Source organism: Chiloscyllium plagiosum, chromosome 11, assembly GCF_004010195.1.
Source record: "Chiloscyllium plagiosum isolate BGI_BamShark_2017 chromosome 11, ASM401019v2, whole genome shotgun sequence".
NCBI lineage: Eukaryota > Metazoa > Chordata > Chondrichthyes > Orectolobiformes > Hemiscylliidae > Chiloscyllium > Chiloscyllium plagiosum.
Genome location: NC_057720.1, coordinates 61405538 through 61433365, shown reverse-complemented (window position 1 = coordinate 61433365; position 27828 = coordinate 61405538). Strand labels below are relative to the sequence as shown.

At 40.5% G+C, this 27828-nt stretch overlaps 1 protein-coding gene across 1 annotated transcript; it reads left to right on the top strand.

Moving 5' to 3' along the window:
- The first annotated feature begins 6843 nt into the window (after positions 1-6843).
- Positions 6844-13749, top strand: ptgs2b (prostaglandin-endoperoxide synthase 2b). The gene is made up of 10 exons (XM_043699511.1): positions 6844-6966; positions 7537-7653; positions 7758-7901; positions 8491-8634; positions 8970-9151; positions 9322-9405; positions 9550-9796; positions 10014-10300; positions 10592-10739; positions 11387-13749. Exons 1-10 carry the CDS (start codon positions 6885-6887, stop codon positions 11803-11805), a joined length of 1854 nt encoding a protein of 617 aa, XP_043555446.1. The 5' UTR covers positions 6844-6884; the 3' UTR covers positions 11806-13749.
- The last annotated feature ends 14079 nt before the right edge of the window (positions 13750-27828 follow it).

Sequence of the window (27828 nt, the reverse complement as noted above, 5' to 3'; positions counted from 1 at the left end):
ATGAATTTTCTCACAACTTATAAAATAGTCCATGACCGCATTCATTTTTTCATTTGCTCTACAGATTGGAAACCAAAGTAGATGGTCCCTTTGCTGAAGAACAAGCAGCTTTCTGGAGTGGGCAGGTCATGCTGTGAGCAGGGTTTTATGTTCAGAAACATCACGCAGCAGAGCCAAGACTATCAGGAGCCACATAAATTCATAAATTTAATGATTTCAAGAAGCTTTTTGATAGTATCCATTGGCAGTCACACTGGTATATCACAAGACAATCAAACACTTGACAGCACTCCATTAACACCTCCAATGCCTTATATAGTGACTCCAGTTGCTGCATCAGCACCAGTACTGGCACGATGGGCTCCCTCAACATCATCTCTGGAGTACAGCAAGACTGCACATTGTATGCAGTCCTTCCCTTCAGGGGGCGGCACAGTGGCTCAATGGTTAGCACTGGTGTCTCTCAGCTCTAGGGACACGGGTTCGATTCCAACCTCAGGAGACTGTCTGTGTGGAGTTTGCACATTTTCCCTGTGTCTGCGTGGGTTTTCTCCAGGTGCTGCAGTTTCTTCTCACAGTCCAAAGATGCAGGTTAGGTGGATTGGCCATGCTAAATTGCCCAGAGTGTCCAGGGATGTGTAGGTTAGCTGAATTAGCCATGGGAAATAGCAGGGTTACAGGGATAGGGGGTCTGGGTGGGATGATCTTCAGAGGATTGGTATGGACTCAATGGGCTGAATGGTCTACTTCTGCACTGTAGGGATTCTGTTATTGATTTGACAGACAATATGGATTTGCTTGTTACAGAATCATAGACACTGCAAAACACAATCTCTGGTGGTGAGAGCAGTGTCAAGGCTGATTGGATGGTAACAAGCTTCCATCACACCCCATTACCATCAAACAACGAAAACCCTGAGGGTGTCGTTCACATCCCCTCCTCAGGGAGGATACTGTCCAGATTGATCCTCTCCCCCACTCACCTATTGTACTCTATGCTACTTTCTCCCCACCCCCACCCTCCTCTCACTTATCTCTCCATGCTTCAGGCTCTCTGCCTGTATTCCTGATGAAGGGCTTTTGCCCGAAACGTCGATTTTACTGCTCCTCGGATGCTGCCTGAACTGCTGTGCTCTTCCAGCACCACTAATCCAGAATCTGGTTTCCAGCCTCTGCAGTCATTGTTTTTACCTATATTGTTACAAACACAAGGTTTGGCAAAGTAGCATCAGTCTCCCAGTGACTCCACAGGGTGTGGGTTTCTAAAAACATCAACATGGTCTCAAAGCCGTGACACTCCAAATCCATTGGAATGTATTCCATCACTAAGGCATTGAAGAAAACACTAAAGGTGCCACATGGGTGAGAGTCTCCCAACAGCATTACCAGTACATGATCCTGAGCAGCACTGGAAGAGAAAAGATTACCGATGAAGGAGTGCTATAGAGGGCTGGTCACAGGCACTGGCAGGACATCGTGACAAAGAGATGACTGACGCTGGCAGGATGTGTACCTTGCCTCCTGGAACAGAGTGGTAGTGGTTTGGACCCTATCACACCGGAAAAGAAGATGAACCTTACAAAGAAAACTTGGTGCAGGGCATTCAAGGGAGATCCTCAAGAACAGAACACCACTTGGAATGCAGCAAAAGAGATTGCAATGGACTGAGAGTGATGGCAGAATCTTACTACCCATTTTCATGTTCACAGCCAGAGGAACAAAGTTCTACGTAAAAACTGTGACCTTGAATAATACAGATTATTTATTCGATAATAGATGAGAACAAGGTGTTGATGAAAGAGATGGGAGCATTCTCTTGAAAGTGCTCTCTGGTTCAAAAAGATATTCTCAGTTACTGTAAAGATCAGAAACCATAACAAGGATGTGGTAGTTTTTGTATGATAGAGACTAAAATAGGTCACGTTTTTAGGTCAGACAGTGTGGGAGACTCTCAGACCGATTGATAATACTTCTCAAGTCAGAAAGTGTTTTATGGGAGTGACAAACACTGTCTACTTTCTTAGCTATCTACAGCGTATAGATCTTGTGAATAAACTGCAATATAGATTCCAGTTGTGATCCTGTCTGTCAAGATACAATGAGATAGTTATTATTTTCCACATGGGCAGATAGCAAAATCAACATTTGTTTAATATTGAAAATAGTGCAAAATAAAACCCAAGGTCTGCTGCAGGTACGAAGGCTAAATGTGATTAAACTAACTCATTTTATGAAGGCTACAGTTATAGAGTGTCAATCAGTACCACTAGTCTGGACATCACACACAATGAACTATAAATTGGTCTGAATTTGGAATTATTTCTGTTTCCAGTCTTAAAAAGAGGTGGAAGGCTGGTGCCACGATGCGTTTTTTCTTAAATCATGTATGAAAACAGAAACGAACACTTTCTGGATGAATTTTCAGAGTGGTAATTCTCTTGGAGTATTTTAAAGCCATTTTGCTCTTGGAGAAAGCCATTCTCTTTATTTAGTTGAAGGCTACTCATTCAGGCTTGCACTGCTACACACGTATGCATTCTCACATACACATTCTAAATTTCAGAGAATATTCTCTCGTAAGTGAACACACACACATTCTCTCGATACACACTCACGCGTAGGCGTTAATTTTTACGCATTGTCTACACTTTTGGTGAAAACGCTGGCAGAGGTCAGAATTTGAAAGTCTCAGACCAAACCCAGCCTCTACCATTTTTATTGGTGGGGGTGGGGTGCGGCGGGAGCAAAGAAAATAAGGCACCCACTGAGTGGTCGTTTTGAAAGACAATTCCAAGGAGTTACATAAAGAATGGAAATGTTTGTTTCCACAAGGGAAGGGATTAAGTGAACTGCTTGTCTTTGTAGGAGATTAGCTAGAGAAATTTCGTTTTTTTTCGACAGCAACCTCATCAATTATTTTATTTTAGTTTGGTTCCTGGTTTGCCCATGGGGAACGTTGAGTGAAGACAATGAGTGGAGTCACAGGCATAAGTTGGCATGGGGTCTGGATAGGGCCGTTTCACTGAGAAGTGGGTATGTGTACGCAGTGAGAGTCTGAAAGGTCAAATATCACAGGTTAGTTTTCATGAGTCATGTTGTGTTTATTTTTGTTTTGTATATTTCTTTTTTTTACCAAAAAACAGACAGACTAGGGGCACAAGGGCTAGCGTCGGTTTTTGTTAAGAGAATCACTGAGTCGAACTCTCAGGGATGTGGGGTGGGGTGGGGGAGGGGAGTAAAATTCCAGCCCATTCTTCCTCGTGTGGCCTCACGCGTTCCCAGCATCTTTACCTGACTCAGCGGCTCCCTCACCCCGGAGACCCCCTTGCTCACGTATACAGACCCGCCTCTTTCACGTAGGATGGCCTGATTCCGGCCACGCAAAACACGCAGCTTGTCAGGACAACATTGCGCAAGGGCAGACTGGGATAGCAGCCAGGAATGTGAATGGGAGCTGTAAGCACTGCGAGCCGCCACCACAGCTTGTTTGCTGTTAAAGCCCAGGCAATTTTAGCGCCTCATTACAAAAAAAAAGTGGACCATTCCAGATGTCAGTTGTTACAAATTGGCAACAGATTTTCAGGGACGTTTGAGGGGAGCCAACATTTCGATTTGCGAATACTCGGATCAATCCAATTCTGGATTGTCCTTTATCGTTTTGATTTTAACTGCTGTGTGTTTGCAGCATTTTTAAAAAATCGTTTCAGGTCACCAGATAGCACCTTCTGGTATGCATTAGTTGGAAGAGTTAATTACACGATACAGTCCAAAGGCTTGGGGCACTTCTTGCAGCTCCTCAGTGGATTGACTAGCCTGAAACAATGTGCCAGGTGCTCCCGTGATAGGAGTAGCGCCGCACTGTACTGAAGTTGTTGTTTTGTCGGGATTCCGCGGCGCTCTCACTTACCCGCGAATTTCAAAGTTCCCATTGCGCCGCCGGGATCCTCCTCAGGGACACGAACAGGTATAGGCCGTTCGGTCCCTCCAGCCTGCTCCACCATTTAGTCGGATCAGGGCTGGTCTGACATCCCTCATGTCCGCTCTCCCGCCCTTTCCCCTTAACTGACCCCAGAGGAACTGATTTAAGTGCCAAACCCTGTGCTCAATATTCACCGCTTACTCAAATATTTACCCTGGAGATGATGCACCGTTTAGTCCTCCGTGTAGCTCAGTGATTAACAATGTAGCTCAACTCACCTGCAAATCCAAACACTTCCCCAATCCCCAGGAATCCTCCCTAGTCTAACTTCCTTCCCCACCCTGACTAACACACTGACGACTTGCTCCCCTCACAACCCCCGACCTAACCACTCCTGACTTGACAACCTTTCTATTCGACTGTACCCCAATTGAATCTGACTACTGCTACCCACCTGACTTATTGGTACCACCCCATCGATGCATATGTTTACTCACCCACTCACACATTCACTCACACATTCACATTTTCACTCTCACACTCACTCACCCATTCACAATTTCACTCACATTCACTCACAATTTCACTCACACATTCCCCTGAAAGACTTGAATCCTTTAACCGTATGGCCGAATACAACAGCTGATGTAAAAAAGAATCTACTGTATGTCCCGGGGTCTGCACCAGTGCTTCATTGTCAGAGCTGGGATTGGAACATCTGATTGAAAGTGAATAAAAAGCTGAGTTTACGATGACCTCTGCCAGCAGCAGCGATTCATCCAGAAACCCTACTGATCAGAAAATCTAGCTTGCTGTGACTTGGCCCATGACTGCATTGCCACAGTGAATACGGCATCCGAGGATATGTATTCAGTGAACAAATAATTCCTAGCTCTTTACAAATATCTTAAGAAATAACTTATCTTTCTTTTAAAGACATAAATCATATCCCTATTAATATAACTGTGCCAATCATGAACTTTTTAAAACATCTAAACTGCAGGATATTAACAGTTAAATTTGATAAATAAATCAGACACCAGGCTTTTATGGACTGCCTTATTTTCCAAAAATGTTCATTGTATCACTAAGGTGCTAAGTTGTTGAGCTGTCTCAGGGCTCCTGATCTTATAGCTTCTGCTCTGTCACTTATAGAATCACAGAGATGTACATTCCAACAAGGAAAAGAGCTCTACAGCAACCTGAGTTCTGTTCACTCAATAAGTCATTCCGACAGACTAGCTTTGAATCCACCCATAGAGAGGTTAAGGAATTTTCTAAACAGTAGGGCTTTGAAACCATCGCCTCATCACAATATCCAAATGGACACAGTCTTGTGGAAGACAGGCAGTCAAAAGTGCTGAGAAACAACGAAGACCCAAACCTTGCCTTATTGCCACTCTCACCAACCCTGCTCAAGGCTGACATGATGTTACCTGGAGAGTACGTCAAGTTGACCAAGAAGATAGTTCGGAAAATGTGTTGCTGGAAAAGCGCAGCAGGTCAGGCGGCATCCAAGGAGCAGGAGAATCGACGTTTCGGGCATAAGCCCTTCTCCAGGAAGATCCCTGAAGAAGGGCTCATGCCCGAAACGTCGATTCTCCTGCTCCTTTGATGCTGCCTGACCTGCTGCGCTTTTCCAGCAACACGTTTTCAGCTCTGATCTCCAGCATCTGCAGTTGTCACTTTCTCCAAGAAGATAGTTCGCCCAATTGTAAGCAACAAATAGATGAAAAATAAGAGCACATTAAAACTATCAGTGTTCCCCAGTGAGAGGGTTGGCATCCTTAGCAGACCAACGGCCAGAATGAATGATGATTTATTGTCGAGTACAAATTGACAATGAACAACACAGTAAAATACAAGGAACAGCGTCAACAGTCACCACATTCTGGCATCATTTGAATATATTAAAATGAGAGGTGAAATTCCCGTGGATGTTTTCCTTAGTTAATATCACAGTACAAATGATGACTTGACCGTACAGTTGAAAGTTGTTGCTTTCTTTCAAATTTCAATGGCGGTATCAGAGCAGATACCTTCAATTTATTGTCAACAAAATCAAGCCAGTTGAGCAAGAGTTATCCATTGATGATAGGAATGAGAGACTAGATTTCAGGAGCCTCACATTATTTGCTTACAATTGTGTCAAAATTTACACACACGCTAGATTTACCTTCCCAGCATAAACGAAGTAAACAGCAAAACACTTTTAGGATTCTCCCCGATCATTACCGAGTACGTGAGGAGTAAAACATTACGGATTGTGAGAAGTTTGAAACAAAAACAGAAAAACAATTGTAAATGGGTTCAAATTGAAATTCGCCTCTACTCTGACGATAGCTTGTGTGTTTCCCAGATTCGACAATGTTTTACTATGAACAAGGTAATCGAGTGCACAAGGAAGGAATTCGTGTTAAAACCATACACAGTACTGTAAAACGCTAATGAGACCCCAGCAGGAGCAGTATGTCAGACCTTGGAAACCACACATTGAGACGTATATAGAGATAGTCCAGAAGAGATTTATAAGAATTGCAACGGGGATAAGGGACTTCTCGAAAGGGACGTGGGAGAGTGGAGAAACTGGAATTGTTTCTTGGGAGACTAAAGGGATTTTGGTAGAGTTCTTTAAAATCACAGTAGGTTTATGGAGTGAATAGGGAGAAATTGTTTTTGGTGCTGGATTACTGGATTTAAAGTTGGCAAGGGAGCACAGGAGGGAAACGTTTTCTTAACCATGAGTGGTGTCAAATTCAATAATAACTTTACAAACCAGCATTGGAGAGGTACGGGAGGAGACAGTGAGAAATAGACGGGGGCTGTGATGAAGGGGGAAGTCGGGGTGAGTGCTGGAGCTGGAAGACGTCACTGTGTGACTCATCCGTGAGCAAGAGCAGTGTTTAAAAAGCCCGAGAGTAGCGCTGGGGAGCAGATTGAGAACAGCCTCGAACTGAAAGCAACGATGTTTGGAAAAGCCGGCAAAGCGAACCCACGGGGAATGCTATTGTTACTGGTCGCCGCGCTTCTCCCTCTTCACCAGGCAGGTAAGCAGAAAGCTGGCGTTAGGGAGGGCCAGGATAGGCACTGGCTGTGGTGAGCCCTCAGACTACTGTGTGGGCTTTCACAGCGCAGTCAGCTCCAGACAACTGAAACAAACTGTAATTTCCTGCTCTGAGTAGGATTCAGGTTTCTGATCTGTAGGTTACTGAACAAGGGCTGGTTATACAAGTACATAAAGTACAGTGACGCTAATGTAACCGTCTCCAACTGTTAAAATCACACACCAGGTTATAGTCCAACAGGTTTTATTTGGAAGCACTAGCTTGCGAAGCGCCCCTCCTTCATCAGGTGGTTTTTAACTTTGTACACCCCAGTCCAACACCGACATCTCTAAATCGGAGGAGCGCTTCGAAAGCTAGTTTGCTTCCAATTAAACCTGTTGGACTATAACCTGGTGTTGTGTGATTTTTAACTTTGTCCACCCCAGTCCAGCACCGGCATCTCCAAATCATGTATCCAACTGAGTATCAACTCAGCCGTGTTGCTGGATCAAGGTGAGAAACACAGGGCTGTACAATGATCTGAGAGCTTGACCTTTTGTGTTTTTCTCACAGCCAACCCTTGCTGCTCCAACCCCTGCGCGAACCGGGGAGTTTGCACCGCGGTCGGTTCCGGCAGCTATGAATGTGACTGCACTCGCACTGGATTTTACGGGGAAAACTGCACCACACGTAAGTCGTGCGATTGACTGACAATCTGTCTGCCGTGCGCGCTCAGTGTTTACCCTTCTGATAACCGGAACCCTCATCTCAATGCATGTCCTCTGCCCCAACAGCCGAGTTCTGGACCTGGGTGAAACTGAGCCTGAAACCGACTCCTAACACAGTCCATCACATCCTAACCCACTATCCAGGAATTTGGAATCTAGTTAACCAGATCCCTTTCTTAAGGGACAGGATTATGCGTTACGTCTTAACGTGTAAGTGAGATAAAGCCACGTCCGTGACTTTTATTTGGATCTTTTTTTTGCAATCATTCTGAAATCAACATGGTAGCATTAAATGTGCAGAGTGGATGTAAATACTATTAGGCTCCTCTTTTAATGAAAAATAACCTTTCGTTTAAGGGACGTGGGCATTATTGACTAGGTCAGCATTTTGTCCGTCTCTAATTGCTCTTCAGAAGGTGACAGTGAGTTTTGCAGTTCTTGTGGGGGTGCGGGTCAGTTCTGCAAAGTTGCAAAAGGAAGTCCTGAAATAGAATACAATAAGGTTGTCGTTGGGCACTATGTACTGAAAGCATGGTAAATGCACTTATGAAAGTTGGGATATTTAATATTGTTCTCAAATAAAATTATGTATGAATTTACAAGATGTGGCTAGTGGATGGGAAGTGATCAGATTAGGTGGATTGCTACACAGAGTGGGGATAGGATTTTTAACCTTGTGGTTCATTAGATCAAGTGCATTTAATAATTCCATATTATTAAGGACGGCAGATCTATTGTTGGGAATTGAATGGGGCAAGTGGGATCTGATTATGAAAATAATTCTCCTCTCCACAAACAGCCAGATCTCATTTGATTGACAGTCCTCCTACCTACAATTCAAATTATGCATACAAGAGCTGGGAAGCCTATGCCAATATCTCCTTCTACACCAGAAGTCTTCCTCCAACTCCTGAAGATTGTCCAACACCAATGGGAGTAGTTGGTGAGTTAACAGAACAAGTACACATTTCTGACCTACTAGAGGGGTTGTACAGTCTACACCTGTTCCCATCTCAGATGCTCTACGTGAGGCTTGAAAGTGAATAAAGTGTTTTTTATTGAATTCGTGTCCATTTGGGTGGAAAATGTTGTCCAGTATGGTGCTATCTCCATCCATGTTTCTTCTGTTGAGCAAAAGACAGTAATGTTATTGCTGTTACTGACATTTCTTAAAAGGTTTGTTATTCAAATACAATCGATACCCCTCAGGATTGGGGTGGGATGGCACCACTTCAACAAGAACTAATTTTAAAGATATCTCACTCTCTCCTCTCACAGGAAAGAAAACACTGCCTGATCCCAAGTATTTAGCTGAACGATTCCTGATGAGGAAGAAATTTGTACCTGATCCACAAAAGACCAATATGATGTTTGCCTTTTTTGCTCAGCATTTCACCCACCAGTTTTTTAAGACTGACCAGATCCGAGGCCCTGAATTTACAAAAGGTTTAGGACATGGTGTAAGTAGAAATCATTTCTATGGCTTCAGCAATAATTCACAAATATTGAACATAAAAAGATTAATCATTATGCTTATCATAAATCAATTCATATCAAAAAATATTTATAATTCCAACACTACTTTTAAAATTATGGTGAATTTATATTTTATATTCTTTACATTTTGCAGGTTGACCTGAGCCATGTCTATGGAGAAACTTTGGATCGACAGCACAAATTAAGACTATTTACGGATGGAAAACTTAAATATCAGGTAGATGTTTAAACAGAATTTGTTATCGTGTATTAAAAGAGGCAGCAATATTTGCATGTTCAATGCCCAAGTACTTTTGATCTGTTTGGCAGTGTTTGTATGAAGCTTCCATGAAATTATCTAATCCACAAACATTTCTTGTAGGTTTTTAATGGAGAGGTTTATCCTCCCACTGTTAAGGATGCAGAAGTAGAGATGACTTACCCTCCCCATATCCCAGACCACTTGCGGTTTGCCGTGGGCCAAGAATTCTTTGGCCTGGTTCCGGGGTTGATGATGTATGCAACTATCTGGCTGCGGGAACACAACCGAGTTTGTGATGTGTTGAAAGTGGAGCACCCTGACTGGGATGATGAACGGCTTTTTCAGACAACCAGACTTATATTGATAGGTGAGTGGATCCAGCATGTTCAGCTGCTTTCTAAAATACCTCCTGATCCTTTGGACCAACCCATATTAAGATGCAGAGCAGCATGCTGGCATAAAATATAAAAACAGCTTATTTTTAGAACTTCACAGTTTTAAAGTGAAGTTTGAATAAATATATTTTGGCATTGAAACCTTCTGCATTAAAATAAATCCTTAAATTATATTATTAATGTTAACAGGGGAGACGATCAAAATTGTAATTGAAGATTATGTGCAACATCTGAGTGGTTATCACTTCAAGCTGAAATTTGATCCAGAGCTACTCTTTAACCAACAATTCCAATACAGTAATCGGATTGCATCGGAGTTCAATACCCTCTATCACTGGCATCCCCTGATGCCTGATTCCTTCAACATCCAGCACAAAGATTACAGTTACCGTGAATTCCTCTTCAATAACTCTGTGCTGCTCGAACACGGCATCTCCAACATGGTGGCTTCATTCACCAGGCAGATTGCAGGCAGGGTAAGAATCAGCTCATCTTCAGTCTATTACATCTTGGTGTAAAACCAGCAAGTCATTTCGGCTGCAACAATGGAGTCAATATTAACACTTAAACTGTTGTGTCAAATGTGTACACTCCATGTCATAGTCCTTATGTTGCAGTTAATGCTGGCTTTGTTTCACCTTCCAATTCTTTAATTCAGCAACTATTGAAACTTCATTAAATACAGCTTTGATTATTAACTGCTTATTTGGCAGTGGAACTTGGATTCCTTGAAAGCTTTAAAGCTAATAATACTGTTTTTCCTACAGGTTGCTGGAGGTAGAAATATAAATGCAGCATTGATTAAAGTGGCTATCTCTACCATTGAACACACACGGCAGATGCGTTACAAGTCTCTGAACGAATATAGAAAACACTTCTTAATGAAGCCTTATGAGTCTTTTGAAGAGCTTACAGGTACAGTTTTCATCCAAAAGTAGTAATTAAATAATATTTGATACAATTTAAGTGTAAATGAAAAAGGTGAGGGTCAGTCAGCAGGCTATTCTTTAATTCTATATTCTCAGGCTCAAATTCAGCTTGAAAGCTTATTTTCTGATACCTTTCTACTGGCAGTGCGATTACCCATTTCCAAACAAACATTATCTTTAATATGTGACTGTCATACAGCATTAATTAGCACTAAACTTGTAGGTCACTTCAGGATGAGTAGTATAGGAAACAGTTACATTGTGATACAGCACTGATACTGAAACAAAATGTAGGTGGGAGAGAACCATTCATTTTACCAATGAGTTATTTGTGGGTAAATACAACACTGAAACTTAATACTTTCAAGCTTTCTCTTACAAATTTTTCTGTTTGGAGCTCATCTGCTTAGGGATTAGAATGTCCCATTTATTTGAGGGATAGGATGCATCACCAGGTTGACAATAGTCATTAGTGGCTCCTTGTTGATGACATTAAAGTTCTGACACCTGAGTATGTGGACCTTCCTCCAAAACCACCATAATAAAGATTACCACTTGATACTGAGAATGTATGGTACCTTTTTCACTTTTTAAAAATAGTAATTACATTACAATATCTTCTTTATGTTACAGGAGAGAATGAGATGGCAGCTGAGCTGAGAGAACTTTATGGAGATATTGATGCCGTAGAGTTGTATCCTGGCCTGATGATAGAAAAACCAAGACCTGGAGCCATCTTCGGGGAATCTATGGTCGAGATGGGCGCCCCATTCTCTTTGAAAGGTTTAATGGGAAACATAATTTGCTCTCCTGCATATTGGAAACCCAGCACCTTCGGTGGAAAAGTTGGTTTTGACATTGTGAATACTGCAACACTCAGCAGTTTGGTCTGCAATAATTTGAAAGGGCCATGCCCAGTGGTTTCGTTTAGTGTTCCTGAATCTACACCCAACAAGCAAGGCTCTGTCAGCTCCAAATCCTCCAGCTCCAATTTGGACAATGTTAATCCACAGGGGCATGCCCTGTTGAAAGAACAATCAACAGAACTTTAAATGTTTTCTTTTGTTGGATGATTCTACTGTAATAGACACCAGGATAATAACACAGCTGCTACAATTGGTTTGGGTGAGGGAGGGCTAAAATCAATTAGGGTTCATATTTCTGCTCACAGTCTAGTGACCCCAGCTAGAATGCAGATGTGCAGATGTTGGTGATGGCAGGATCAGATTTGGCTATGATATTCCTACTAACCCCACACTTCTACCCCAAAAAGGCACTCATCAATGTGCAGTTTTGGCATTTCCTGATTAATTAGTGACCTCAACGATGCAACAAAAACAGAAATTGCTGGAAAAGCTCAGCAGGTCTGGTTGCATCTGTGGAGAGAAATCAGAGTTAATGTCTTGAGTCGAATAACCTTTCGTCAGAACACTGGTGCAATGGTGCAATGCCAGAAGATAACCTAGCTCCATGAAAGAAGGAAGAAACTAGCAAAAGATGATTGGCCTCAAATTATTTTTACCATCTTATCTATCCAGCAAACCATGGATAAATTGCCCATCAATTCAATTCTGTTTGTTATTCACAGAATGAATGATGTAGAGTCAATACTTGGCTGATGCTGGAAAGGTAGTATTGGCTCCCATCTTTAGTTGCCCTGAGAAGCAAATTAGATCGTTTCAAAGGATGCTTTATTCAGTGCAACCTGAAGAAATGTTTTATATAAATACTCTGATTTTAAAGTGAAAAAAAAAAGCAAATGGCAAATAGTTCTTCATTCCCCTATCTTCACTACTGAAGCTGAATACTCTTCAGTTCAGCAACCACATGCACATTGAGCTATTTGATCATCTCACCATTTAATTCTCCACATAGCCTTTAGCTGTGGTCCTGACTCACAATTTGGATTCCTTTTCCTGTTAACCTCTAGCTACAAATAGATAGAATGGCACTGTAAATGTCCCTAATATCTTTGTTCAATGTTGGGCAACATCAACTCCAGTTTGTATACCTAAGAACTATTCAGTGATTTTTGGTGAAAATGCACATGTGTGCATATCTGGTGAGAATGACATCAACTTTGGACATGATTGTCCTTCATTGTTAGATGTCTCACAACATTGACTATTTAAGCTTATACATGGGTCCACTGACTCCTGTGGAACGCTGATTTGGCATGACTCACCAATCTCAACACAAAATGGGTGGAAATGGAAATCTGATGATCTTTACATGGCTTCAACAACTTCCTGTATTTATTATTTATTTTAAATTTAATATTTATTATCTAACATTAGTAATTATTATCTGAACTGTACTTATTTATGGGGGAACAAATACATTTTGTATAAAATATTATTTTTTGATACAAAGCTCAGGAACTTTTCTTGCTTTCTGAAGTTTATATATTATTAAAGTGGTTGGAATTTGCACAATAGAACTTTCAACTTGAATGTTTTAGCCCTGGAAAGGCAAAATCACTGCATTTTCTGACTCGTAGGGTTTTATTTTGGTAGGTTGATTCTTATATTGTATATTGAGTTTTGGCCTTATTTAATTTATAGAGCACAGGTTTAGTCAATGTGCCTAGATTGTAAGAGATACGTACGTCTTTTTACGTAAAATGTTCACTGCTGTGCAGTAATTTTCTGATCAGAAAATACATCATAGTACCACGCAACAACAATATTTTTCTTGTTTACATAATTATTCACCCTTAGAAGCAGCAACAGGAATAGAAAATAGATGAATGTTAGCAATAAGATAAGAAATTGTTCAGAGCTTGATTCTGGGAATGATGCACTGTTTGCTCTGCCAGCTCATTTGATTATTGCAAGCTACTGTAAAGCATTACTGTTACATGTTAGAACATTTCCAATTGTTACAATTTGTTTTGTAAAACAAAAGTCCTGTTGACAGGCTGCACTTTATAAATATGTGTTTTCTTTTGTACAAACAAAAATGAAAAGAATGTCAAATAAAAAAAATTAAAACAATGACATGATTTCAATGTGCTTTAAAGTAATTCAATCTTACTTTCAAGTTTGACCAGGAGAAAACTAGGAGCAGCATGGCTTTGTCTGAAGAATGGCACCAGCAAGTGATAAGGAGGACGAGTTGAAACTAGTTGATTGTCAAATTGAAGTGGGATGCACTCAGTAAATCAACTATCCTCTTACATTTCAGTAGAAGTAGAGTTAGTGGCAGTGGACTAACATGCAGTGAATGCTGTTCCTATACAGAAAGGGGAGGTTGAATGATGCCTGGAAACTACAGAAAAATAAGTTTAACACTATTGATAGGCAACATCCTTGAATCTATTTTAAAAGTAATGAAGGAAGAAGATCTAGAGTCATAGAGTCATAGAGATGTACAGCATGGAAACAGACCCTTCGGTCCAACCCGTGCATGCCGACCAGATATCCTAACCCAATCTAGTCCCACCTGCCAGCACCCAACCCATATCCCTCTAAACCCTTCCTATTCATATACCCATCCAAATGCCTCTTAAATGTTACAAATGTACCCGCCTCCACCACTTCCTCTGGCAGCTCATTCCATACACGTACCACCCTCTGCGTGAAAACATTGCCCCTTAGGTCCCTTTTATATCTTTCCCCTCTCACCCTAAACCTATGTCCTCTAGTTCTGGACTCCCTGACCCCAGGGAAAAGACTTTGCCTAATTGCCCTAACCATGCCCCTCATAATTTTGTAAACCTCTCTAAGATCACCCCTCAGCCTCCGACTCGAGACAGAAGATAATAGATAAAATGCATTATGAGAGATTGTGTCTTGCTGAACCAAGCTGGTTCTCTTTGAGAAGTAATAGATATCATAGGCAATAGTCAATTCAATAGATGTTGACATGCATGGAATTTCAAAAGGCCCATGACTAGGTATCACAGAGTGGACTCATGACAAATATAAGGCATGTTGAAGCAGGATAAATAGCTCAATGAGCAGTAAATTATATACGAGAAACAGAAGGAAGAGACTTGAGTAAGAGGTAATTAATCAGATTGGAGGAAAGTAGAAAGTAGTGCTCCACAAGAATCAGAATTGGGAGCACTGTTGTTCAAATTTACATTCAAAATTTGAATATAGGAATAAATAACTCAAAAGCAACATTTGACATGATCAATTCTTTGATGGTATCCGTTCAGCAAGACCCAATGTCTCATTATTCATTTGATTTATTATTTCATCAAAAACTGATGAAGATGTAACAGATGTTGTGAAACTTGAAAGGGTTCTGAAAAGATTTACAAGGATGTTGCCAGGGTTGGAAGATTTGAGCAATAGGAGAGGCTTAAAAGGCTGGGGCTGTTTTCCCGGAGTGTCAGAGGCTGAGGGGTGACCTTATAGAGGTTTACAAAATTATGGGAGGGGGCATGGATAGGGCAAATAGGCAAAGTCTTTTCCCTGGGGTCAGGGAGTCCAGAACTAGAGGGCATAGGTTTAGGGTGAGAGGGGAAAGATATAAAAGAAACATTTTCCACACAGAATAGTTCGTGTACGGAATGAGCTGCCAGAGGAAGTGGTGGAGGCTCATACAATTGCAACATTTAAGAGGCATTTGGATGGGTATATGAATAGGAAGGGGTTGGAGAGATATGGGCCAGGTGCTGGCAGGTGGGACTAGATTGGGTTGGGATATCTGGTTGGCATGGACTGGTTGGACCGAAGGGTCTGTTTTCAGGCTGTACATCTCTCTGACTCTATAATGCAGGAAGATATTTAAAAGTTAAGCAGGCTGGGCAGCAGTTGAACTTAAATACCAATCAATTTGAGGCAATAGGCTTCAGTAGGAAAACAGAAAGATCACCCACAGGTTAGGAAGCAAGAAATTGAATAGGCTAATGGAGAAAAGAAATACAGAATACGCAAATAGGTACATTCCAACAAGTAAGAAAAATTCCAAGGGATAAACCAACCATCACGTTAACTAGGAAACTTAATAATAGTTTTAAACTTAAAGAAAACAAAATGTAACTGCAAAGACATGTGGCGGGTCAGAAGATTGGAATGAATAAAATGAACAGAAAATGGCAAAAAAATGAAAAAGGAGGAAAAATTCAACTATAAGAAGAAGCTAGCCAGAAAATTAAAAACAGACAGTAAGAGTTTTTGTTTGTAAAAAATGTAAAATATTAACAAAGTGAATAGATTTCATTCTAGGGTCTTAAAAGTAGTAGCTAATAAAATAGTTGGTGCATTGTTAAATTTTCCAGAACTCTCTAGATTGAAGGAGGTTCCATTTGATTAGACTAACTCCTTTATTCAAAAAAGGTTGTAGGCAGAAAGCAGAAAATTTGAGATTAGCTTAACATCGGTCATTCAGAAATTTGTTGGAAGCTATTATTAAACTAGTACAATAGGGCACTTAGATAAGTTCAAGGCAATCAGACAGAATCAACATGTTGAGGAAGCAATATGGATAAAGGTGCACTGGTAGAGGTACTGTACTTAGAACTTCAGAAGGCAATTGGCAAAGTGCCACATCAAAGGTTATTGAGGAAAACAAAAGCTCTTGATGTAGTGGTTAACAATATTGGCACAGTTAGAAGATTGGCTGGCTGACTGGAAACTGAGCATAAGAATAACTAGATTTTTCACAGGTTGGCAAGATGTTGCAAATGGTGTGCCACAGGGAATGGTGCTGAGACCTTAACTGTTTATACCTTGTATAATGACTTCAGTGAAAGAACAGAAAGAAGGGTTAGCAAGTTTGCGCTTGATATAAAGATATGTTGGAAAGTTAGTTGTGAAAAGGACATAAGCGACTACAAAAAGATATAGGTGGGTCAAGTAAGTGAACAAAGATGTAGCAAATGGAAGGAGTACAAGGTGGTAAAATGTGCTGTTTGGCAGGAAGAATGAAAAAGAAGCATATTTTCTAAACTGTGAGAGATTACAGAGAACTGAGATGCAGAGGTATCAGAGTGTCCTAGTACAGAATTGCAAAAGCTAATATACAGGTACAGCAAGTAATTAGGAAAGCTATAGAATGATATTATGTCATGTAAGGAATTGAATACAAATCTAATGAGTATATGCTTCAGTAAAATAGGACACTGGTGAGGCTGTATCTGAGGCACTGTACCGTAAAATTTAAGGAATAATATAAGTGGATTAGATGCAGTCCAGAGAAGGTTTACCAGTCAAATTGGCAGATTGTCATATGAGGAAAGGCTGCACAGTCTAGGCTTGTATCTGCTGGAGTTTAGAAGATTTGGAACTGACTTGATTGAACCATATAAGCTAAGATAGAGGTGGATCACAGAATAGAGATGAATGAAATGTTTCCTCTTATATGAGAATCTAGTCCGGTTTCACTGTTTGAAAATAAGGAGTCACCATCTCAAACATTGATGAAGAATTTTTTTCTCACAGAGGGTGGAGAGTCTTTGAACCTGTCTTCCTGAAAAGGTGGTAGAAGCAGTTCTTTCAAATATTTTTAAGACAAAGGTGGATATGATCTTAGCAAGCAAGGGGGTGAAAGGGTATTGGGAAGTGAGGAAGTCCACCCATATCCTCACCACATTCTACAGAGGGTTCACTGAGAGTACCCTGAGCTGCTGCATCACTGCCTGGTTCGGGAATTGCACCATTTTGGATCATAAGACCCTACAGTGGATAGTGAGAACAGCTAAGAGGATCACCGGGGTCTCTCTTCCCTCCATTTCAGACGTTGACACCATACGCTGCATCCAAAAGGCTAAGAGCTTTGTGGTAAATCCCACATACCCCTCACTCAAACTCTTCTCCCTCCTGCCGATACCCGAGCATTCGGTCTCTCACGGCCAGACTGTGTAACAGTTTCTTCCCTCAAGCCATCAGGCTCCTTAACATGGTATGATCGGATTCTTTCCCATCTGGAATTCTCGGCATGACTTTGAATTGCTGCTAGGAAAATGTATATTATCTATCATTCCACTATTACACTGTAACTTGCGAATTTTGCACTTCTTATGCACTTTACGCCATGTACGTTTGTGTAGTTTGTGCTGCCCATGTAGCATCCTCAGTACTGGAGGAACGCTGTCTCGTTTTTACTGTGTCAGTTGTATATGATAGAAATGACAAACAAAAGCTACTCTACTTGACTCTACTCCATCTGGTGGAAGGCAAGGATGGTTTTTGTGGACACAATCATATCACCCAGGATCTTATTGAAAGGTAGACTTGGCTCGAGGGATGGCTGGTTTACTGTTCCTTGTTCGTATGTTCCTAAGATTTGGAGTAGACCTGATAGAGATCCCTAAATCATAAATGGGTTGGACATGGTAAATGAAGACAAGATGTTTCCATTTTGTGGAAGAATCCAAAGTTAGGAGCTCTAAGTGCAAAATAGCTATGGTACTTCTATGTAACAAGGGTAAATGTCTTTATTCAAGTGAATACTAAGAATGTGGAACTGACTCACACTTTGAGTGATTGGGACAAAAGGCTTAGATGAATTTAAATTGAAAAGAGATGAGTACATTAGAGAAAAGGGAATAGAAAAATAGGCTGAAAGGTGGGATGAGACAGAAACATAGAAGAAAGCTACATGTAATATATAAACACCAGTACAAACTGGTTCAGCTGAATGACTTGTTTCTGTGTTGTATATTTTTTGTAATGCAATTAAAAAAAGGAAAATATTTACATAATGGGTTTACCGAGCAGCAGCAATGTGCATTTATCACATGTACAAAAATGTTTAATGTACTTCACAGAAGCATAATTAGGCGACAATTGGTATTCTACTACTTAAGTTATGAGAATGAATACCTTGGGGAAAGAATTACTGGTAGTTTTTAAGAAGTATCTTAAAGGTGAAAAAGGAAGCACAGAAGTGCTGTTGTTTAAAGAAGGAATTACAGATCTTAGAATCTTGGCAGCTGAAGACTTTGTTAGGACATTGTGTGACATACAGAAGCTGGTGGAACCCAGAGCACTCAGTGTTGTAAGAAGATTAGAGAAGTAGGAAAGATAAGTTAACTAATTACATTGAGACAGTGGAGGACTTCAGAAAGTTAATGGAGAAGTGGAGCCAATGAGCCTAAGACAGAGGAGCCAAGTTGGGGGATGATGGTGGTGTGAACAATTGTGCGAAGATACATTGAGTGGAACTGGAATTGATAATGTCACATATTACTAACATATATAAATCTAATTACAGGTCACATTCTCTGTGGTGTTTAGAGACTAAAACTGGATACTATGTAAGCATCTGATTTCCTTCGTTAAAAGAAAGATTTCCTAAAAGGAAGTGGAATAAGATTCTATTATAGGAGAGCTGTCTTATGAGAAGAGATTGATTAGATTGGCCCGTGTTTGCTGGAGTTTGTACAAGTGAGAGAGGATCTCAGAGACACAGAACACTTATAGAAGTTTGTCATGGTTAATAAGTGCAATAAAAATGACTAAGATTTGCTAGTCTCTACTTATTAAAACAGTATTAAGATCAAATCAATTCTTGTGACACGACTTTCCATAGAAAATGTACATACTGGATGTGTAATACTGGAAGAGCAAGACTGTGGTGAGCAGCATACATGGACAATTAGTGAGCTATCATGGGATTCAGATTTTCCAGACAGACATTATGGAGCCATGAGAGTGTGACCCATGATTTACAGAGAATTTTCACTGTGATCACAGCCAAGCAAAATTGCTTGCTATTGCCTCACCTAGACAGATTTGTTGCTGGAACCGGCTGCTAGTGCATGATCGAAATCTTTGTCACAAGTTTTCCTTCTTTCCATAACAACGAAGTCTGTCGCTAACAAAGGAACAAACATTTTGGTAGCATTAAAACTATCAACACGGCTAGCTCTTCTGATGGTTTAACAAAATGACCACACCTGCTTTCCCTTCTGGCACTCGTAACTAAAACAGTTCAAAGTGAATTTATTGCTCAGGAAGCATGTATGTACATACTGGAATCATGAACACTTACAAATATTCGCAATTTCTTTCTTTCTGTGTAGATATGATCTTGCTGTTTTGTTTCTTTGCCAGACAAATACTTCACAACCCATTGTGACTTTGTGGAGAATTCAGGTAAACAGAAACATTGAACTAGGATCACCTCAGACATGATTATTTTTGGATTGTTATGCTTGTTTTAATCCTTGATGACTTCTTATTGGTCATCTTCAAAAACGAAGTGAAGAATAGGTGAAAGGGGCATGTGCTAAAGAAACATTAGTAAAATGGTATGAAGAGGGGAACCGTCCTTAATAATCAGCTTGATCAGTCCGGATAATCTCTGCATGCCAGCAGAAAATGTAAGCTTTAACCCAGTAGAATTACCTAACGTGCACAGCACACCAACCCAGCCCATTCTGCCAAACTGGTCTGCACCACTTTTTATATCACACACACACACACAAACACACACACACACCCTCCTCCTCCTCCTCCTCCTGCTACCCTCTTCAACATACCCTTGCACTTCCATTCTTTGACACTCTTATCTAACCTTCCCTAAGAAACATGACTGTGGCAATAACCAGGAGTTCCACGATGATGATTGGCAAGAAGCATTCAATTGCATTGTAGATGGAGTGCAAGGCACATCATTTATGTCTTGTTGAGGAAATCAACATCCTCAAGACACTTTGATGAAATAACAATATCATTTGCAACTGTATTCCTCTCAGAAAAAAAAGGCAGTTTAAAACTGAAGATGGTCTACTTATAAAACATTCATGCCTGAATTCTGAACTAGTAATGATAGACAGCAATTACACGCTTCTCTCTGAATGATGTAAAATGTTTTTAAGTATGCACACACCTTGAAATGATCGTTATCAAATCTGTATGAATGAGAAGGGTTGCTCAGTTAAATGTCATCTACTTGGACTTCCAAAAGGCCTTTGATGAGGTTTCTCACAGTAGACGACAGAATAAGGAGAGGGCCCATGGTGTTCAAGGTGAGCTACTGGCATGGATTGAGGGCTGTCTGCCTGACAGATAAAAGGTTCTTTTTCGAAATGGCAGCTGGTGACAAAGTCATGTCCCGCAGGGCTCAGTGCTAAGGCTGCAGCTATTCGCTTTATATATTAATGATCTGGATGAAGGGACTGGGGGCATTCTGGCGAAATTTACTGATGATATGAAGTTAGGTGGACAGGCAGGTTGTACTAAGGAGATGGGTCGGCTGCAGAAATATTTAGGCAGTTTAGGAGAGTAGTCCAGGAAATGGCTGATGAAATTCAACGTGAGCAAGTGTGAGGTCTTGCACTTTGGAAAAAAGAATACAGGCATGGACTATTTTCTAAACAGTGAGAAAATTCATAAAGCCAAAGTACAAAGAGATCTGGTAGTCCAGAAATCCTGCTAGTCCAGGATTCTCTAAAAGCTAACTTGCAGGTTGACCCCCGTGATTAAGAAAGCAATGTAATGTTGTCATTTATTGCAAGAGGGTTGGAATATAAAAGCAGCGATGTGCTACTGAGAGCTCTAGAACTAAAGCTCTAGTTAGGCCCCATTTAGAATACTGAATACTGTGTCCAATTTTGGGCCCCCACACATCAGGAAGGACATACTGACACTGGAATGTGTCTAGCAGAGATTCACACAGATGATCCCTGTAATGGTAGGCCTAACATATGATGAACAGCTGAGGATCCTGGGATTATATTCATTAGAGGACCTTGCAAGGAATTAAGGGCTACAGGGAGAGTGTGGGTAAGTGAAGTTGAATTGCCCATCAACCATGGTCAAATGGCAGAGTGGACTCGATAGGCCAAATGGCCTTACTTCCACTCTATATGTCTTATGGTCTTATATATTGTCCAATTAAGCTAGGAAGCCTCGGTTCAAGTCCCAGCTACTCCAAATTTGTTTAACAAGATCACTGAACAGGTTTGTTAAAAAATCTAAAAAAAGGTAAAATCACATCTGACCAATTACTGTCCATAAGACCATAAGATAAAGGAGCAGAAATTAGGCCATTCAGCCCTTTGAGTCTGCTCCGCCATTCAATCATAGCTGATAAGTTTCTCAACCCCATTCTCCCGCTTTCCCCCTGTTACCCTTGATCCCCTTGATACTCAAGAACCTATCTATATCAAAATATACTCAAAGACATGGCCTCTGCAGCCTTCTGTGGCAATGAATTCCATTGATTCACCACTCTCTGGCTGAAGACATTTCTCCTTATCTCTGTTCTAAAAGGTCTTCCCTTTACTCTAAGGCTATGCCCTCGGGTCCTAGTCTCTCCTCCCAATGGAAACATCTTCCCATTGACTCTGGCCAGGCTATTCAATATTCTATGTGTTTCAGTTAGATTCCCCCTCATTTTTCTAAACTCTGTTGAGTATAAACCCAGACTCCTCAAACATTCCTCATATGTTAAGCTTTTTAGTCCTGGGAGCATTCTCATGTACCTCCTCTGAACCACTCCAGGGCCAGTACATCCTTTCTGAGATATGGGACCCAAAACTATGCACAGTACTCCAAATGTGGCCTGACCAGAGCCTGATAAAACCTCAGAAGTACATTCCTGTTTTTATATTCAAGTTCTCTCAAAATAAATGCCATCATTGTATTTGCCTTCTTAACTACTAACTCAACCGGCATGTTTACTTTGAGAGAATCCTGGACTAGAGCACTCACGTCTCTTTGCACTTCAGACTTCTGAATTTTCTCCCCATTTAAAAAATAGTCCATGCCTCTATTCTTCCTACCTTACACTTTCCCACATTGTACTCCATCTGCCACTTCTTTGCCCACTCTCCTAACCTGCCCAAATCCTTCTGGAGCCTCGCCACCTCCTCAATGCTACCTGTCCCTCTACCTATCTTTGTATCATCTGCAAACTTAGCCATAATGCCCTCAGTTCCTTCATCTAGATTGATAATATATGAAGTGCGGAACACCACTTGCCACCGGCCTCCATTCTGAAAAAGACCCTTTTATCCCCACTCTCTGCTTTCTGCCAGACAGCCAAGCTTCTACCCACGTTAGCACCTTGCCTCTAAAACCATGGGCCCTTAACTGATTCAGTGGACTCCTGTGCCGCACTTTGTCAAAGATGTTCTTGAAGTCCAGGTAGGTGACATCCATCGGCTGTCCTTGGTCTAACCTGTTCATTACTTCCTCAACGAATTCTAGAAGATTTGTCAGGTATGCCCTCCTCTTGATGAAACCATGCTGACTTTGCCCTATTTTACCATACACTTCCAAGTATCCAGAAATCTCATCCTTCACAATGGATTCCAGGATCTTACCCACAACTGAGGTTAGGCTAATCGGTCTGTAACTTTTCATTTTTTGCCTTACTCCCTTTTTAAACAAGGGGGTTATGTTAATGATTTTCCAGTCCTTAGGGACCCTTCCTGCTTTTAATGATTCTTGAAAAATCAGCACTAATGGTTCCACTATCTCTTCAGCTATCTCCCTTAGAACTCTGAAGTGTAGTCCATCTGGTCCAGATAATTTATCCACCTTCAGGCCATTCAATTTTTCTAGCACCTTCTTCTTGGTGATGGCCACCATAGTCAGCCCCTCTCCCTTACTTTCTTGAATGTTTGGGATATTATTCATGTTTTCCACAGTGCCGACTGGCCTGAAGTAATTATTCAGTTCCTCAGCCATTTTCTTGTTCCCCACTACTATCTCTGTAACGTCATTTTCCAGCAGCCTATCAATCTACTCTTAATCATCAACAAAGAGAGGGAAAGGGTCATCAAGAATGCTAGTGGGCAGCTCTTCCTCAGCAATAACCTGTTTACCATTGTTCACTTTCAATTCAACCAAAACCATTCAGCTTCTCACCTCATTACACTCTCAGTCTAAATGTGGACACAAGAACTTAATTCCAGAGATGAACTGAGAGTGACTGCCCTTGATATCAAGGCAAAGTGTGGCATGATAAATACTTAACAAAGTTGAAGTCAATGGGAATCAGGGAGAAATTGCTTCATTGCGTGTAGTTGTACCCAGTACAAAGACACCTGGCTATTGGAAGTCAATCATTTCAGTCCCAGGATATTATTGAAGGAATCCATAAGAGGAATGTGAAGAACCAGCTATCTTAACCAGCTTACGAACACAATCTTGTGCTGCTTTTATCAACAGGAAGCAATGCAGAATTTAACTTTACTAACATTTCGGCCCCCTAACAGCAGGGTGGAAGTCTGAAATTATGTTCTTAGAATGTTAAAGTCTGGTTGAGTTTCCTGATGTCAGGCATTAGTAATCTCTTTTTCAGGTGGATGTACAAGATCTCGTGGCAATAATCAAATAAACACATAGGAGTTGGCCCCGTCATCATTTCTCTCATCAGTAACACCTAAAACAGATGATTTGATCATTTATTTGATCACTATTTCTGGACATTTACTTTAATTCGCTGCACAATTTCCAAAATTATAACAGTTCTAAGTGAGTTGATTTGTTGTATTACATTTTGAGACAAACTGGAGTTGTTGTCAAACTTGTTGTCACATATAAGTCTTCCTTTCCTTTCTTCTTTTGATTATAATATGTACAGGATTCACATGATTTAAAAGACAGTAGTTAGAAATCTGAGAGAAATATACTAACCTTTCAATGCAGATGACTGGTTCTGAGCCTTCAGCAGGAATTAGCATTCATGGGCATAACATTGAAATTCACTTTAATGACTGGATGATCAAAAGCTGCACCATCATGCTTTCCAGTCACATACTGCTTCTTAGCATCAATCGGTCCTTAAATACTTGTCGAATAGGAATCCTTAACAAACTGTACACATAGATGGTGTCAACAACAAATTAGAAAGATTTTTATTTCAGAGCTCCAGCTGTACTTTGCTTTTGAATAATTTTTTAAAATGCCCAATAAAGAAGAAACAAGTGAATATTGGAGTAAGGAGAAAGTGAGGACAGCAGATGCTGGAGGTCAGAGTCGAAGAGTGTGGTGCTGGAAAAGCACAGCAGATTCGGCAGCGTCCGAGGAGCAGGAGAATCGACATTTCGGGCAAAAGCCCATCATCAATAATCAGAAATGTTGAAGTAACGTCTGAATGCAGTGACACTGTCAGAATGCATTAAACATGCTTATGAGGAATACAGAGTAAACCCTTTTTTAACCCACCAGTCATTTGCATTAATCACCAGTCTGGTTTCTGAATTAAAGCTTTGCATATCAACGTGATGAAAGCCCATACTTCAAATGAATTTTTTCATTTATGTTCAAACTTCATTTTTCAAGTCAATTACATTGCAACTGCATTCCTATGTGTTGTTTAACCCCTGATAGCACATGGGAATACTATACCTCACAGACTACAATAGTTGACACAGATTCTCATCATCAGTGTCTGAAGAGCTATCAGAGATGGCTGGTAGCTGAGTGGTTAAGTTGCTTAAAAATGTGTTGCTGGAAAAGCGCAGCAGGTCAGGCAGCATAGTTGCTTGACTAGTTGACCTGCAATAGTGTTTATGGTGCTTGACTAGTCATCTTAAAGCCACAGCACCCTCACATAGTGCCAACATTAATAATCTGGAGATGTGAATTTAAATCTATACTTGTAAATTTTGAATTCTGTCAATTGAGTAAACCTGGAATGTAAAGCTGGTAGGGGTTATGATGACCTTGAAGCTATCAGATTGTTGTAAACAGTCCAACTGACTCAATAGTGTTCTTTAGCTGGCCTATCTTCCATATGACTCCAGACTCAACGTAATGTGGTTGACTCTTGACTGCTCAGTGAAATGGCCTAATTAACTACATCAAGCAGAATAAAAATACAACCAGACAAACCACATGAACTGCTACTGTTTAAAGTAGTGACTCACCCATCACTTTCCTTAGATAAATTAGGGATTGGCAATAACTTTTAAACTGTCAACCATCCCTGAATCTTGTGAATAATTTTGCAACTATATCACCATTCTTTCACTGTCGATGGGTCAAAATCCTAGAACTCCTGCCCTAACAGCACTGGGACGTAGAGCAAGTAGGGATAAGCACTAAATGCTAGTCCAGCTTGTACATATTCCTCAAATGAATACAAATGAATAAATAAATGTTTTAAAGCTAAGGACCACAAATTATAGAGGTAACTTTTTTTTTAAAAATGACTTATGCCATTCTAATAAAACTAACCCATTCTCTCATGCAATGTTAAAAGAGCAAGTCACTATAGAAATTTATCAAAGACATAATTTTTAAAACATTTTAATAAAGACTGGGCAGAAATCTTTTAAGACTGTGTTTATTGTTAATAGGTGAAGCAACGAGCAGATGTGCTCAGTTACACAGCTCTCTAATATGATGTCGATACCCAGAGATGGAGTGGCAATAGCAACTGCCTGACACAAATGTGACACTGCTGATATCATGAGATTGTGATTCCAACAAGATTTTCTTCCTAACTGCGCTTCCACTTTCTCCTCCGCCCCCCTCTCCGGACAGAACTAGGGAGCTGTGGGAATACTGTTGAAGAACCACCTGAGAACAGCATGGGGGAATTGGTCATTGATTTGAGAAGCTACTTAAGGTGGAATAAAGATAGGACAGTCTGTGTTTCCAGTGCACTGAAGTCACTGTGCATAGAATATGATAATATCAACAGATGTGACCAGCTGACATCGCTATCCCATCGATTTGTGTATATATTGATATCCTCTCTGATCCTTTGGTACACATACCACATAAAATGTTGGATCTTACTCTACCAAGATCAGCAAATATTGCAGCGAAGTAACTGCCATTTAGAAGATTGGGGCAAACCATTGGAATCTCTGCCATTCAGTGGTGAAGGTACATCCATGGTGCTGTTAGGAAGTATTAGGTCTCACTGGGATAGCATGGAGGAAATCAAGCTTCACTATTCCCTTGGTCATCCCCAAATTTAAAGATTTTGAAACATGTGCAAATTTTCCCAATTTACCTGAATTTCAGAACAAGGTTGTTAGAAAGCATATACCAAGTTTCTGTACTGAACATGAGTTATCATTTATCTCAAGTAACTAGACTCTAGATATAGATAAATGATTACAATCCATTAGCATGTGGCACGACTAATTAAATCTCTAATCCCCTTATAAACTCTCCCTTACAGACAGACAAACAGATAGGGTACATAGGTTGTAGCCAAAGGGAAAAAACTGAAAAGACAGTTCAGTAGTTTTAGTTCCCAAGTTCTGATGTTGAGATGAACATTATGACTCTTCTGCTGGCTAGTGTGGATGCTTTATAGCATCTTTCTCCAGATGTTTCCATTGGTTGGTAAGAGAGACTTGATAAGTTTCCTTATAAAAAGTCATTTCCATCAGTTATATGTCACAGCATACAATACCTGATGCAGGAAAGAAAAATTGAATTTCTTCGGTTTCCTGCCAGTTTTGACTGTGGAGAATAGAAAGACCACTCCCATGCTGGAACGGAACTGAACCCTTCTTGTCTATGTAAATTGTTCTCAGCTTCAAACTGTTCAGTTACCTGAGAATCAATCATACTGCTGGTGAGAGTAAAAAAGGTTCTGTCATTGGTAACTGGTCACTAGTCCATAGAACATTTAACTTCCTGTTGCCAGCAAAGCTGCATATGTACACCTCCTCAGTTCCAAATCATCTGCAACTAGTCTATAATGTTTAAAAGCACAAAATAAAATACAGAAGTTCCAAGATTTTCATCCAGTGATTGTGATACAACAGCAATATAGTTCATGTCAGGATAGTGTGTAGCTTAGAGTGGAACTTATAAATGTTGGTTTTCCATTTGCATCTACTACCCTTGTCTCTCTAGATAGTAGAAGTCACAGATTTGGATGCATTGGCATAGGAGACTTGGTGAAATGTTGCGTGCATCAAATGAATGGTAGACTCTACTGCCATCGTGCCTTGATGGTGAAGGAAGTGAACATTGGTTGGGGTTTCAACTAACTGTGCTGTTTTGTCCTGAGTGGTGTTAAGCTTCTTGAATGGCGTTGGAGAGACATTCATTCAGCAACTGAAGAGTTTCCTGTGAAAAACTTGCATCACAGAATATCCAGCATTTGACCTGCTTTTGAAGTCACCATATTTAGCTGATTAATCCAAATGGTAATCCCCAAGATGTTAATTTGGAGAATTATGCTTTTACAAA